The sequence below is a fragment of the Eretmochelys imbricata genome, chromosome 11 (assembly GCF_965152235.1).
Source record: "Eretmochelys imbricata isolate rEreImb1 chromosome 11, rEreImb1.hap1, whole genome shotgun sequence".
NCBI lineage: Eukaryota > Metazoa > Chordata > Testudines > Cheloniidae > Eretmochelys > Eretmochelys imbricata.
The window spans coordinates 18,845,289-18,858,890 of record NC_135582.1 but is presented as its reverse complement, the minus strand read 5'-3'; the positions used below and the strand labels follow the sequence as shown (position 1 = coordinate 18,858,890).

Genomic DNA, 13,602 nt, shown 5'->3' with positions numbered 1-13,602 from the left:
TATTATCAAAATTATGAATGCAATTGGCATTAATTAGAACTTTTATTTGAAGCCTCAGTAAAGGCACCAAGGAATTAATGGGAATGGAAAACTTACTGAACTTTCACCCCTAGAAGCATTTCATCCAAGTCAAGAGTGAGACAAATTGATGGAGGAGCAAGGAGAGGCTTGCCCTGCTGCTGCGAGTACTACATTTTCATGTAACTTGGCATCTTTCAGCAGCACTAAAGTCAACTAATGTTAAAAATTACAAAGGCTTAGATTTTAAGACCAAAAAGAAATAATTACAACCATTTAGTCCAATCCCCTGCAAAATCCAGGCCACAAAATTTCACTCTGTAACTCCTGCATCAAGGCCTTAACTTCTGGTTGGGCCAGTGCATCTTTTTGAAAGATATCCAATCTTGATTTAAAGACTTAAAGTGATGGAGAAGCTATCACATTCCCAGGTAAGTTGTTCTAATGGTTAATTACTCTCACTGTTACTCTCACTATTCATGGTAAATAGGCCCAATGGCCTGTGATGGGTTTTAGATGGGGTAAGATCCAAATTACCTGGGAAAGAATTTTCGGTAGTATCTGGCTGATGAATCTTGCCCATATGCTCAGGGTTTAGCTGATCGCCATATTTGGGGTCGGGAAGGAATTTTCCTCCAGGGCAGATTGGAAGAGGCCCTGGAGGTTTTTCGCCTTCCTCTGTAGCATGGGGCACGGGTCACTTGCTGGAGGATTCTCTGCTCCTTGAGGTCTTTAAACTACAATTTGAGGACTTCAATAGCACAGATATAGGTGTGAGGTTTTTTTTTGTAGGAGTGGTGGGTGAAATTCTGTGGCCTGCGTTGTGCAGGAGGTCAGACTAGATGATCATAATGGTCCCTTCTGACCTAAATATCTATGAATCTATGTTACAAATTTGCACTCTTTTTCCAGTCTTCGTTTGCCTTGATAACAGGCAGCTCATTCATTGAGACTACTGTCTCTCATGCTGATCAATACTATTTCATTGTTTCCTTGTGCTCCCCTCCAGTTTGTTGTATTCACTTCTTGTCCCTTGTCAGATATTTGACTGTAAATTTAAAAAGTTACCTAAACAGGAAAGGATGGATAAAAAAATTGTTTTTGGTGGAAAGGGAGGAGAAAAAGTCCATCTCAGCAACAGTATCTTAAATGGTTTCTAAAGTCACAACCGCTTCATGATTAACTAAACTTTTTCATTTATAAATATAAAATCAGTCACTAACATAGCAAGTATAGTTTTAAGAGAGAAACAGTACAAAACAACTGTTTCAGTGAAAACTGTGGCCCTTGTATCGTTTGGATCAGCATCATGATAAAAACAACTACTGAAACATGGCTGTAGTATACAGCTTGGCTCACATGGTTCTCGGGGGGGGGACGGGACACATTATCCACACCAATCAAGCAGGTGTTCTTATCCCAGTAATAACAAGGCCTATGAATTTGGAGCTCACATACCCTGGGGATGGGCGTTGTATAAGTTAGATAAGAAAGGAGTCCACAAAAAGGGAGAATGTTTGACAGTTTGAAAAGAAGAATAGAAAAAAAAAAAAAAAAAAATCAAGCCCTGACACTTAAACCATTTTTTTAAAATGTTTTCAGAAACATTGTATAAATGTATTTTACAATTATATGGAACTGAAGATGTTAAAATGGTGAGTACATTCTGATACTTTAATATAAAATTTGTCAGACTGCTTCTAGCACCAGGGATCTATTTTGCTTTTAATTTTCACATATAATTCCCATTACAGTTGAAGTGCAGTTACGATCAGGAAATAATGTTAAAAGTGACACCTTGCATTCCACATACCTCTCTCTTCCACAACTGGCATACAAACTTCACTCTGTCCTTGCGGTTAATTTAGATTTCTTTTCCTACTGACTGTAACGCAGGCTCAACCTGGTACCCTAAAACTCAGGTGGTATTTTTTGATTTATTTTTAAAAAAAAAATTTTAAATCACCACCCCCAAATAAAACAATTCTGGAATAAGAATCCATTCCTCAGATACCAGACTTAATGTGTTGGTTGTGCATTAGAGTATCCTCCAACAGATTGCAGAGTGATAGCAAAGCTGTTCTTAGAAGGCTGATTTTGCCTAGCATGTTTCTCCTGGGTCCTGAGACCTCTTCTTACTTATGAGGAAGAACCAGAAGATGTGCAGTGGATCCTGTTGCCTCACTACTCCCCTGGACCTCAAATAGTTTTGCTGGTACCCCTAAATCCTGCTCACCCTTGCACAGTAGAACCATGTCAAATCTGTTGCCAGAGAGACCCTGGAGGACCAAAGAGGTTAGGGAAGGATATGTTCCTTGATGTGCAAATCAGGAGAAAAAAAAAAAAGAGTAGCTATATTAGTTATGTGGCATTGATAAGAAGAAGAGGTGGTGTTTGTGAACTCAGGACACACATTTTGTAGACACAAAAGGACACATTCCTCCTCTCGGTTCCACAGATAAAGCTCCCTCTGAATTTACTGGAATTTACATCCATATAACTTGAGGCAGGGTTTGGCCCATACTGACACCAATGAGTGAGTTTGAGAGATGCTTTTCTTACTATAACTATATCTGAAGGCGTGTTACATATTGAAAAAAGGAACAAACCTCAGAACCTGCTATTCAACACTAAATTAGTTATTGCAACAAACCACATTTCTGCATAGCCAAGTAAAAACATTACACAAGGATGCTGATCCTGCAAATACTTAGTAAATTTGTAAACATGCGTAGTTCTATTGAACTCACAACATGGATAAGTGTAGGGCCCAGGAGGGAGAGCCAGCATTTTAAAATATGTTTAAACACTCCACATTAACTATACAAGATCAAGTTTAAGGCCTTTGCAAGCTAAGGTGTTTCTAGTGAAAGCTCTCAACACGCATCAGATTAATTAAAAACAAACAAACAAAAAAAAGATAGCAAAATTGAGTTAATTCAAAACATTTTAATTTAACTTACCTGGGATTGTTTTTTAGTGTATTTACTAAAAATTCATGTAGATCTATGCCAGTTGAATCTGTGTATTCTTGGCTAGAATCTATAAAAAATATTAACAATGTTATTGAAAAGATCATATGCTCATTCTTTGAACACATGGTTCTTATTACATTTTTAAGATGCTGTTCATACAAGTGAATGAATAACTAAAACTCGGAATCTGGTAAATCTAAGATTTAGATGCATACACTGCACATTAGCTGCTCAACAGATCCCATTCCTAACTCAGTAAACTCAGCCTCACAATAGCTAGGAAGAGCTCTCTGTAGCTCAAAAGCTTGTTTCTTTCACCAACAGAAGTTGGTCCAATAAAAGACCCACCTTGCTTCTATAGTAGCTAAGGAAAAGACACGCAAGCCACAAAGTCTCATTTTGCGGATCCAATGTGGAATCATAGATTTTATTACTACTTTTGTCAGTCTGCAAAGGTAACTGCATATTTTCAAGCATTAGAGATTTGGTCTAGGTGACATGTAATACTTTACAAAGTACAAGTCTAACCTTTGTGATGTATGATTTATCCTGTATTGCTACAAGCTCACGTTTGGTGTGCCTTCAAGAGATGCCTTCTTTGACTTCTCTTCAACAACTTCCAAATATCCCCTCACGAGAGCAAACATTTCAGTTGCGTAGTGCCTCTTCTGGTTCCTGCTGTTTTCAACCTGTTAGCCTGGGTGCCTATGCTTTGTGCCTCAGAATAGGTGACGCACAAAGAAATTTCATCTACCTTTGGACTATGTATTGGTACCCATCACTGCAATATCCAAGCACCTCCTAACGTTGTTCTTCTTAGGGCTTTCTTCTTAAAAAGATATGTTGAAGCTCCAACCCATTTCCAAGTGAAGAGTAGCATAGACTTGTGCCTAGGTTTCAACTGCCCCAGTGGTCAGTCCCAGATTGCCTTAATCCAGCCTGCTCTCAATTGCTCTTGAAAACAAAGATGCCAAATTTCCAGGAGCATTCCTGGTAAAACATTTATAAAGCTGAAAAATGATGTGCTCTTTATTTTTGTAAATTTGGTAAATTTGTTTATCAGTTTTTAAGTTATAACAATTTAGTAATCATTAGTGGGAAACCGAACTCTAACATTAGGCAAGTTTCTATTTTCAGCACACTTTACAAGTTAAAGGGCTTAAACTACCGAATGACATGTAACAAGATAGGCAACTGTTTAAAGGCTATCTCCACTATTCTGCTACTCCGCCTTTAATTCCCCATCATCAGTTTGAAGAGAATAATTTCCTTCATGATATGTTTAGGGAACATATGAAAGGATAAACACACTGGTTAGGTTAAAAGAACATGATGGTGTGGCTTTCCCCCCACTCTGCCACCACCCAAAACTTGATTTCAAGCTTTGAGGACAAAAAAAAAAAACCACTCAGTTAACTCCTGTACCCCAACTATTTTAATTCAAGTGAACATCTGATTTCCAACAAGGATAAGAGGCACTGAAATGACATGAGAAAGGCTGCTATGAATTTTAAGTATATGGTAAAAGTAAGTAATAGAAATTTCATTTAAAAAATACTGGTTTTATGGCACTGCAGTACAATCTGTTTGAGTCAAGATGTCTGGATAAGTGTTTTGGGGTAATTTATTTGAACAAAAGCTGACCTAAAACCTCAGGCTCACCCATCAGCTAATATATATATACACTCAAAGTTTTTCCATTTAATAAAGTGTTGCTCACCAGGGACAGGAACAAATTTGTATTATTTTTGCATATCTGCTATTTAAGTTATCCTCTGAGTTTTTGGTAAATTGAAAAGAATAGCTCGTCCTTAACAAACCAGTTCACAACACTGTCAGTGTGCAGGATGTTTTTACTCCCGCCATTGACTCACTCCCATCTTCATTCTGAAGACCTTAGAAATCTTTTTCCTTTTAGGGACCTCTCAAAAAGCAATTACAAATTTCAGTAAGAATATTGGCTTCTTGTGAACATGGGGAAGGAGTAGTACAATGGGACGACTCCTCCCCTAGTTACTTCTCTCATACAAAGCCAGGGCATAATCTCAGCCCTCAAACTCCTGGGAGCACAAGGACTGCTCCCTCATACAGCCCCTCTGGAATCAACTATTCCAAAAGGTATGTGGGGATAAGGGCAGGCAACAGCTCCACCATCTTCATGTCAGCCTGCATCAGGGAGGGAAGTATGTCTGCTTTAGCATGTACTCTCTCCGGCAAACTGAGAAGCAGCCCAAGAGATGGTACCTCCTGATATAGATTCCCTCGCCCCAGAGCCAATAAGAGATTTTTTCCCCCTTATTTTTAAAAATGAGGTAAGTTTTCAATTACATCTTGAAAGGTTAAAATCAAGTTCTTTTCTCACTGAATTTTCCCTCCACCTATTATGTACACATACTATCCTCTTAATATTGGGATTCTGGAAATGAATGATACTTGTTTCCAGACACACAAAGAATTACACTGTCCACAAACAGATGCACGGAAAGAGTAAGTCACATTTAGACTTATCAGTTTTCTCTCGCTCTCTCTAAATTGAGCAGAGTAAATTCCATCCATTTCTCAACTACCACCATGAAAAATTAAGAAGAGGGGATCTGATGTTCACCCAAGGGCAAATGTTAATGCATCAAAAGTTGTGCCAGTTGTGCTTACACATAGAAACTACATATGCACAAGTGGACCCTGGAGTCAGGTTCCAAAGAAGAATCAGGCCTGAAGTCTTTGCTGAAAAACTATATGCATTTGACTTTCAGCACAGCAGAATTATTCACAGTAATTATTCCATCAAAGTCACTCAAGATTATTAATGTGGACGTCTAGATAGTTTACTTAAAATAGAATTTAAAAGCAGAGCGATAACAAACCTCTTGATAACATTTTTCTGGACAATTTATCACTGGATTTTTCCTTTTCCGTTTCATCTTTTGTGGGCTTCTCTTCTTTCTCAAAAGACTGCGTTAACTGGATCTGAATTTTCTCCTGTTGAAAAGTAAGATCAGTCATGATGGAAACTATTTTAAGTAAGCTATGGCCTGTACCAGAAAACTGCTTTGAAACACGTTCGTTGATAATGGAAAAGTAACTAGTATAGTAAGTATCTTCAGATCCTCTTAAAAACAGAGAGCCCACTTCAAACAAAAACTTATCAAAATGTATAGAGAAAATATGGAAAGTAGACGCATTTAAATATTTTATAGCGCACATAATCTCAAGGACAAATCCCATTTCACGATTATATTAAACTGTTCTAGGTGTTTAAGAAAATATATAGCATAGGCCAATTTTTTAAATAGTGAATTGCTCAGTTGATCATTAGGCTCCTCACTGCCAGCTTTTACTCCCTCCACTAAGCAAGTGCAGTGAGAATGCTAAGTAAACTTTCATAGCACAACACCAATGACAAGAACTTGAACAAATAGGTTCGAAGGGGGACCAGCTTTCCCAATTTCACCAACAAGTTGTTTACATTTCTTTAATAGTTTAGTGTATTAAGATAATAGCAAATTTGACAAATGTTATTTATGCCTTGAATTTTTAGTTTAATATAGGTTTGCTAGTAAAGTATATTTCCAGGTAATCCATCTCAAAATCTGAATTTATTTATACAACTGGATACACTATTACAGACTGGATCCCCCCTAAAAGCGAACACAAAAGTTTCCTTTTTAATTTAATCTAATCTAAATTAAAGACTATGCCAACAGGTGACAGGGTAACTTGGCCTTCATACCTATTTAATCTCTGCTGAGGCTGCCTGTAAGGGTGACAGCACCAGTTTTAATTTTTGTGTGTGATGACATTTGCATATGGCATTGCTATGCATTTTCAACATTTGAAAATTAATAGGTCTAACAAATGTTGCTGAATTTCTACATTATCTGACAACCAAAACTATAAATAAATACTGAATTGTTCTACTTACCTACAGTATATGCTATTTTTCTATAGACATCTAAAGTTCTGTATTTGCCACTACTAATCACAAACATTTTGCTCCTCCATATATTCATGTCTTAGACCAAAAGATTCATTTGGCTGAAAACCTGTAGTTTCCACCACAAAATATTCTCTCTCAGCTAATTGTAAACCAGAGTTTAATGTGAATAAGCAATCATTTTCTTCCCTTCATCTGAACTAAAAACACTGGTGGCTCTTCAGTTACCTACTTTGTTGTCTTTATGTTAACTTAGAAAAAGGAAATAGTTAATTTCTCACTAGGAAACCAGGTTAGCATGACTTGGATCCACCACTATGATATGCTATTCCACTTCCTTTTATAAATCAGAACAATGTCAGTAGGTAGAAAGAAGTTTCATACCACCACCATTTCCCCTCCTCCCTCATTAATTTTACCAGGTTTCACCTGACAATTGCTTACTCTACACTTATCCCAAATACAAAATGTACAACAACAGTTTAAAGATCTGGGTTAATAAATCAACCTTGTTTAATATCTTTCCTAATAATGCGCTATAACAATGGATAAGGCTGTGAGTTTGTCACAGAGGTCATGGATTCCGTGACCTCCATGACTTTTGCAGCAGCCTATGTGCCTGGCTCAGGGGCAGCTCAGGCAGCCCATACGCCAGTTGCACCGGTCACTGATGGGGGAGTCTCAGGCCACCGCATCCCACCCCCCAGCAGCAGAGTTTGGTTGTGGGACGGGGCAGGAAGTTGAGGCATGGGACGGGGTGAGGCAGGCTCTGGGCAGCACTAACCGGAGGGGGTGGGGAGGGGGAAGGAAGGGGACCTCTTTGGAAGCGGCAACATCCCCCTCGCCCACCTCCTAGGCAGAGGCGTGGACTGGCAGCTCTGCAGTGCATGCTGCCTCCACCTTCAGGTTCCCGGCCAATGGGAGCTGCAAAGCCAGCGCTCTGGGCAGAAGCAGCATGCAGAGCTGCGTGGCCACGCCTCCACCTAGGAATTGAGGAGGGGGATGTCACCGCTTCTGGGGAGCCCCCCCCCCCCCCCACGGTAAGCACTGTCCAGAGCCCGCCTCACCCCATCCTGCGCTCCAACTCCCTGCCCCCTTCCACACCCAAACACTGCTGCTGCTGCTGGGAGCGCGGGAGGGTGAGGGTGAGCGTGGGCGTGAAGCCAGGTAGGTAGCCTGCTGGCCCTGCCAACCCTCCTCCCCCGCAGCACTGGCAGGGGTCCTGGGCCGCCCACCACCACCCACCCCTCTCCTGCACACTAGCAGGGGTTCCAGGCCATGTGCCGCTGCCCACCACCCTCCCCCCACCCCAAGTACCTGGGCTGCCCTCCCCCAGCACCCATGGCACCCCCAAGCAGCCCCCCCCACCCCAAGTTTTAGTCAGGGGTATATAGTAAAAGTGACGGACAGGTCACAGGCCATGAATTTTTGTTTACTGCCTGTAACCTGTCCGTGACTTTTTACTAAAAATACCCATGACTAAATTGTTGCCTTAACAATGGAGAATGGTAAAAAGGAATGCCACATCTGAATGGATGCATTTCTTCTACCACCACTGATTCCCCAGGACTGTGATGGAAAGCTTCCTGTGCTTTCCATTTTGTTTGCCGCAAAGGCTGAAGAGTCTAATGAAGTATGACCCACTTGCCTGGAAAGTTATAGAAAAATCTATGTTTAGCTTTTATTCCCTAGGTAAAGCCTTGTGTGCTTTAGTCTGTCAGTGGTGAGGATATTTACTCTAGGCATATTGCCTTAACAGAATCCACACTGAAATGCAAAAACAACTTTCCCATCAGAGCTCTTCATTCGCTTGTCTGTTCACATACGTTGAGATATTGTTCACTTCCACTGTTAATAGTCATCTGAGTTACCCAGCTTGTAAAGTATCCTAAAATTTATCCCCACTTTGAGTCCTGAAGAGCTCTAGAATTTGACTTAAAAAGGATTCAGGGCCTGGTCTCAGCTTTCACCCACAACCCCTGGAACCAACACACATAAATGGTGGCCCAGGGAAAAAATCCAGGCCACTGAGTGAACATATAAAATAGTTCTCGACTTTCATATATTCTTCCTTTGGCCTTTCCCCCCCTAAGGAAAATATGTCCTTTAAAGGAGAAAAAGCTCAATCCTATTCAGAGACTATGATGAACTCATAGGGAAATAAATTACTAAGATAGAAACAGGTTTCAGAGTAACAGCCGTGTTAGTCTGCATTCGCAAAAAGAAAAGGAGTACTTGTGGCACCTTAGAGACTAACCAATTTATTTGAGCATAAGCTTCTGTGAGCTACAGCTCACTTCACCGGATGCATGAAGTGAGCTGTAGCTCACGAAAGCTTATGCTCAAATAAATTGGTTAGTCTCTAAGGTGCCACAAGTACTCCTTTTCTTTTTAAGATAGAAACAGTCTTCCCTTTATGAAACTGAGGAGGATCTTTATTTACCGGAGGCCGCATACAATCCTAAAGCACACAATTTTTGAAGAAAGTAGCTGTTCACTTGCCATTATTTGTCTAGATAAGGTATTATCTCTTTGTAAGCACCCTGTAACATAAGACCAAACTGAAAAGGTCTAATACTAAATGTCAGTCTCTGGGATTCACTGCTTCAGTTACAATTTTCATCTTTCAATAGTAAAACTCCAAATTTTATATGTGTATAATGTAATACAGTTTTATAAACTTGCATTTCTGTAGCACCTCTCAGCTAGGGATCTCAAAGTACTTTACAAATATTAATAAATAAAGCCTCAACACTCTTATGAGGTACTGTCATCAGTTATTTCTGCAAGAATCTATCAGTCATAAAGATTAAGTATAACTCAAAGTCTATGAAGTAGACAAAATGACTGTTTCTGGGGCCAAACCTAGAGGCACAACCCAGTAGTCTGGGATTGCCTTTCCAGCGTGATTATTGAGTAGAATATAAAAGTATTTCATAAAATTAAAAAAAAAATGACTTCTTGGATAATTCTACAGATAAACCCTGTATATGACAGAGCACTTGTGTAATCTTTATGACCATAGATCATTTCTCCTCTAACTAGGTCTGTCCATAGAAGGAAATGCTCTGGAGGCTTTGCTGCCCAATGCATATTTAGAGTAGTGCCTTGAATGATGTGATCCCCGTAATAAAAATGTGCTCTTCCAAAATAAACTTTGTTAGTGATCTTTTGAAATGAGTAGTTCAACTCATTTCACCTCTCTCATTCTAAACAGATTTGAAACTCTTGGTTTTAGAGAAGACCTGAAGCTTTCTGGAAAGAGGATTCTCACCCAAAAAGCTTTTTCCTCCTATTGACAGTAAATATTATGAACCTCAGCTTTGATGGAATATTAACAAGACCGGAATTTCCTGCACACAAGACATAATGCATTAAAATACGAGTCCAAAACTAGCTCACTGCCATCCTCAATCATTTTCTTTTCTAATATCATGCGATAGTCTTTCCATTCCACTAGTACATCAGGAGGATGTTAAAGAACAGCTACTAAATTTAAACATTTTCAAATTGGCAGGTCTGGATGACTTGCAACGAAGAGTTTTAAAAGAGCTGTCTGAGCTCCTCACTGGACCATTAATGTTGATTTTCAATAGATCTTGGAATACCAGGAAAGTTCCAGAAGACTGAAAGAAAGCTAATGTTGCACTAGTATTTAAGAAGGGGTGAAGAGTAGGATTTGATTTTTTTTTGACGCAAGTAGTAGTGCTGATGTAATATACTTGGACTTCTATAAAACATTTGACTTGGTACATGACATTTTAATTAAAAACAGAATATAAAATTAACATGGATTAAAACCTGGCTAACTGATAGGTCTCAAGATATAATTATAACTAGGGAATCATTGAACAGGGAGCTTTCTAATAAGGTCCCACCGGGACTGGTTCTTGGCCCTACGCTATTTATCGTTGTCATAAATATAAAGGGGAGGCTAACCACTTTTAAATCCCTCCTGGCCAGAGGAAAAAACCCTTTCACCTGTAAAGGGTTAAGAAGCTAAAGATAACCTCGCTGGCACCTGACCAAAATGACCAATGAGGAGACAACATACATTCAAAGCTGGGGGGGGTGGGGAGGGGAAGACGACAAAGGGTTCTCTCTGTCTGTGCGTTGTTTTTGCCCAGACCAGAGCAGGAATGCAGATTAGAACTCCTGTAAAGGGATAATAAGCAATCAAGTTAGATATGTGTTAGAGTCTGTTTTGTTTAAATGGCTGATAAAATAAGTTGTGCTGAATATATTCCTGTTTTTGTGTCTTTTTGAAACTTAAGGTTTTGCCTAGAGGGATTCTCTATGTTTTGAATCTGATTACCCTGTAAGGTATTTACCATCCTGATTTTACAGAGATGATTCTTTTACTTTTTCTTCTATTAATATTCTTCTTCTAAGAACCTGATTGCTTTTTTATTGTTCTTAAGATCCAAGGGTTTGGGTCTGTGTTCACCTCTGCAGATTGGTGAGGATTTTTATCAAGCCTTCCCCAGGAAAGGGGGTGTAGGGTTTGGGAGGATGGGGGGGGGGGCAGGAGAGGACGTTTCCAAGTGGGCTCTTTCCCTGTTATATATTTATTAGACGCTTGGTGGTGGCAGCAATAAAATCCAATGGCAAAAGGTAAAATAGTTTGTACCTTGGGGAAGTTTTAACCTAAGCTGGTAAAAATAAGCTTAGGGGGTTTTTCATGCAGGTCCCCACATCTGTACCCTAGAGTTCAGAGTGGGGAAGGAACCTTGGCAATCATTTTTATCAATGATCTAGAAGAAAAAACATATCACTGATTAAGTTTGCAGATAGCACAAAAATTGGGAGAGTAGATGAAGATGACAGGTTACTTACACAGAGTTATATGGATCACTTGGTAAGCTGGGTGCAAGCAAACAAAGTATATACATCTAGGAATAAAGTCTCCATACTTACAAGATGGGGGAGACTATCCTGGGAAGCAGTGACTCTGAAAAAGACTTGGGATTGTCATGGATCATCTGCTGAACATGAGCTCCAAGCACAATGCTGTGACTAAAAGGGCTAATGTAATCCTTGGATGCATAAACAGGGGAATCTCCAGTAGAAGCAGAAAGGCTGTTTTGCTCTGTACTTGGCACTGGTGCAACCATTGTTGGAATACTGTGTTGAGTTCTGGTATTGATAATTTAAGAAGAATGTTGATAAATTGAAGACGGTTCAGAGAAGAGTCACGAGAATGATTAAAGGATTAGAAAATATACCTTATAGTGACAGGTGTAAGAAGCTCCTTATATTTAAATTTAACAAAAGAAAAAGTTAAGGGGTGACTTAACAGTCTAAGTACCTACATCGGGAAGAAATATTTATTTAATAGCAAGCTCTTCAAATCTAGCAGAGAAAAGTAGAACATGATCCAATGGCTGGAAGCTGAAGCTAGATCAATACAGACTGGAAATAATGCATATATTTTTAACAGAGAAATCTACTAACCACTGAAACAATTTACCAAGGGTTGTGGTTGGACTCTGAATAGCATACCTTACGGAAAAGTTACACTTGTGCAATAGAAGAAGCAACATTTTGACCTTAACATCTTCATTATGTAGTACTATAAGCTAATCCATATTGGATATTAATTTTTACCATAAAGTTGCAATAGTATGTCATCTTTAGATGCTTCTATGTTAGCCAGATAAGAAAACAAAACATTGTAGACACAGCTTAAGCATATACAGTATATTATTCAGAAATGCTTTCCACACAAAAAATAATTTACATTACACAAGAAGTTAAATTCAACTAACTGGCAAGAGAGTTTAAAGATGAAACGTATCACATTTGTGCTGTACTGCAAAATTGGACTGCAGCAATTGTTTTAAGGAGTGTGACAGGGTTGGGCCAAATGGCTATAGGAGAGTAATAGAAGGTAGATATTTTAGCCCCAGGTTAAGTAGGTCCCTTTTCCCTGGGTAAGGTAACAGGGAAGGTTCCAGAACAATCAGGAACCTTCGAGACAATTAAGACAGAGAGGCTGATTAGAACACCTGCAGCCAATCAAGAAGCTGTTAGAATCAATTAAGGCAGGCTAATCAGGGCACCTGGGTTCAAAAGGGAGCTCACTTCAGTTTGTGGTGCGTGTGTGAGGAGCTGGGCGCAAGAGGCACTAGGAGCTGAGAGTGAGAACGCGGACTGTTGGAGGACTGAGGTGTACAAGCATTATCAGACACCAGGAGGAAGGTCCTATGGTGAGGATGAAGAAGGTGTTGGGAGGAGGCCATGGGGAAGTAGACCAGGGAGCTGTAGCTGTCACACAGCTGTTCCAGGAGGCACTCTAGACAGCTGCATTCCACAGGGTCCTAGGCTGGAACCCGGAGTAGAGGGCAGGCCTGGGTTCCCCCCAAACTTCCCAACTCCTGGTCAGACACAGGAGTCATCGTCCTGGACTGTGGGTTCAGAAAAATAGCCAAGCTGAGGGCTGCCGTGAAGCTCCAAGGCGAGCAAATCCGCAAATAAGCGCAAGACCCACCAAGGCAGAGGAGGAACTTTGTCACAGGAGTAACAAACAGAAGGACAAGCGCCTAAGCTTTATTAGCACTCCTCCACAGCTAATGCCGTCTACAACTAGCAAACTATCAACTGACTAAGACATTGGTCATATCAAAGTCCACATTATAACATAATTCATTGCATATTAAGATAACAACCTAGACT

At 39.9% G+C, this 13,602-nt stretch overlaps 1 protein-coding gene across 9 annotated transcripts in view; it reads right to left on the bottom strand.

Moving 5' to 3' along the window:
- Positions 1-13,602, bottom strand: part of R3HDM1 (R3H domain containing 1) — a 104,397-nt gene that overhangs the window by 73,208 nt on the left and 17,587 nt on the right. For 8 of the 9 annotated variants that reach the window (XM_077830460.1, XM_077830451.1, XM_077830455.1 and 5 more), the window contains 2 exons: positions 5,858-5,972; positions 2,982-3,060 (listed from right to left, as the gene is read on the bottom strand). In XM_077830460.1, the coding sequence (XP_077686586.1) occupies positions 2,982-3,060; positions 5,858-5,972 (194 nt within the window). Of the gene's footprint in view, positions 1-2,981; positions 3,061-5,857; positions 5,973-11,844; positions 12,041-13,602 lie in introns of those variants that run through there. The other variant, XM_077830458.1, reaches the window with a different exon arrangement.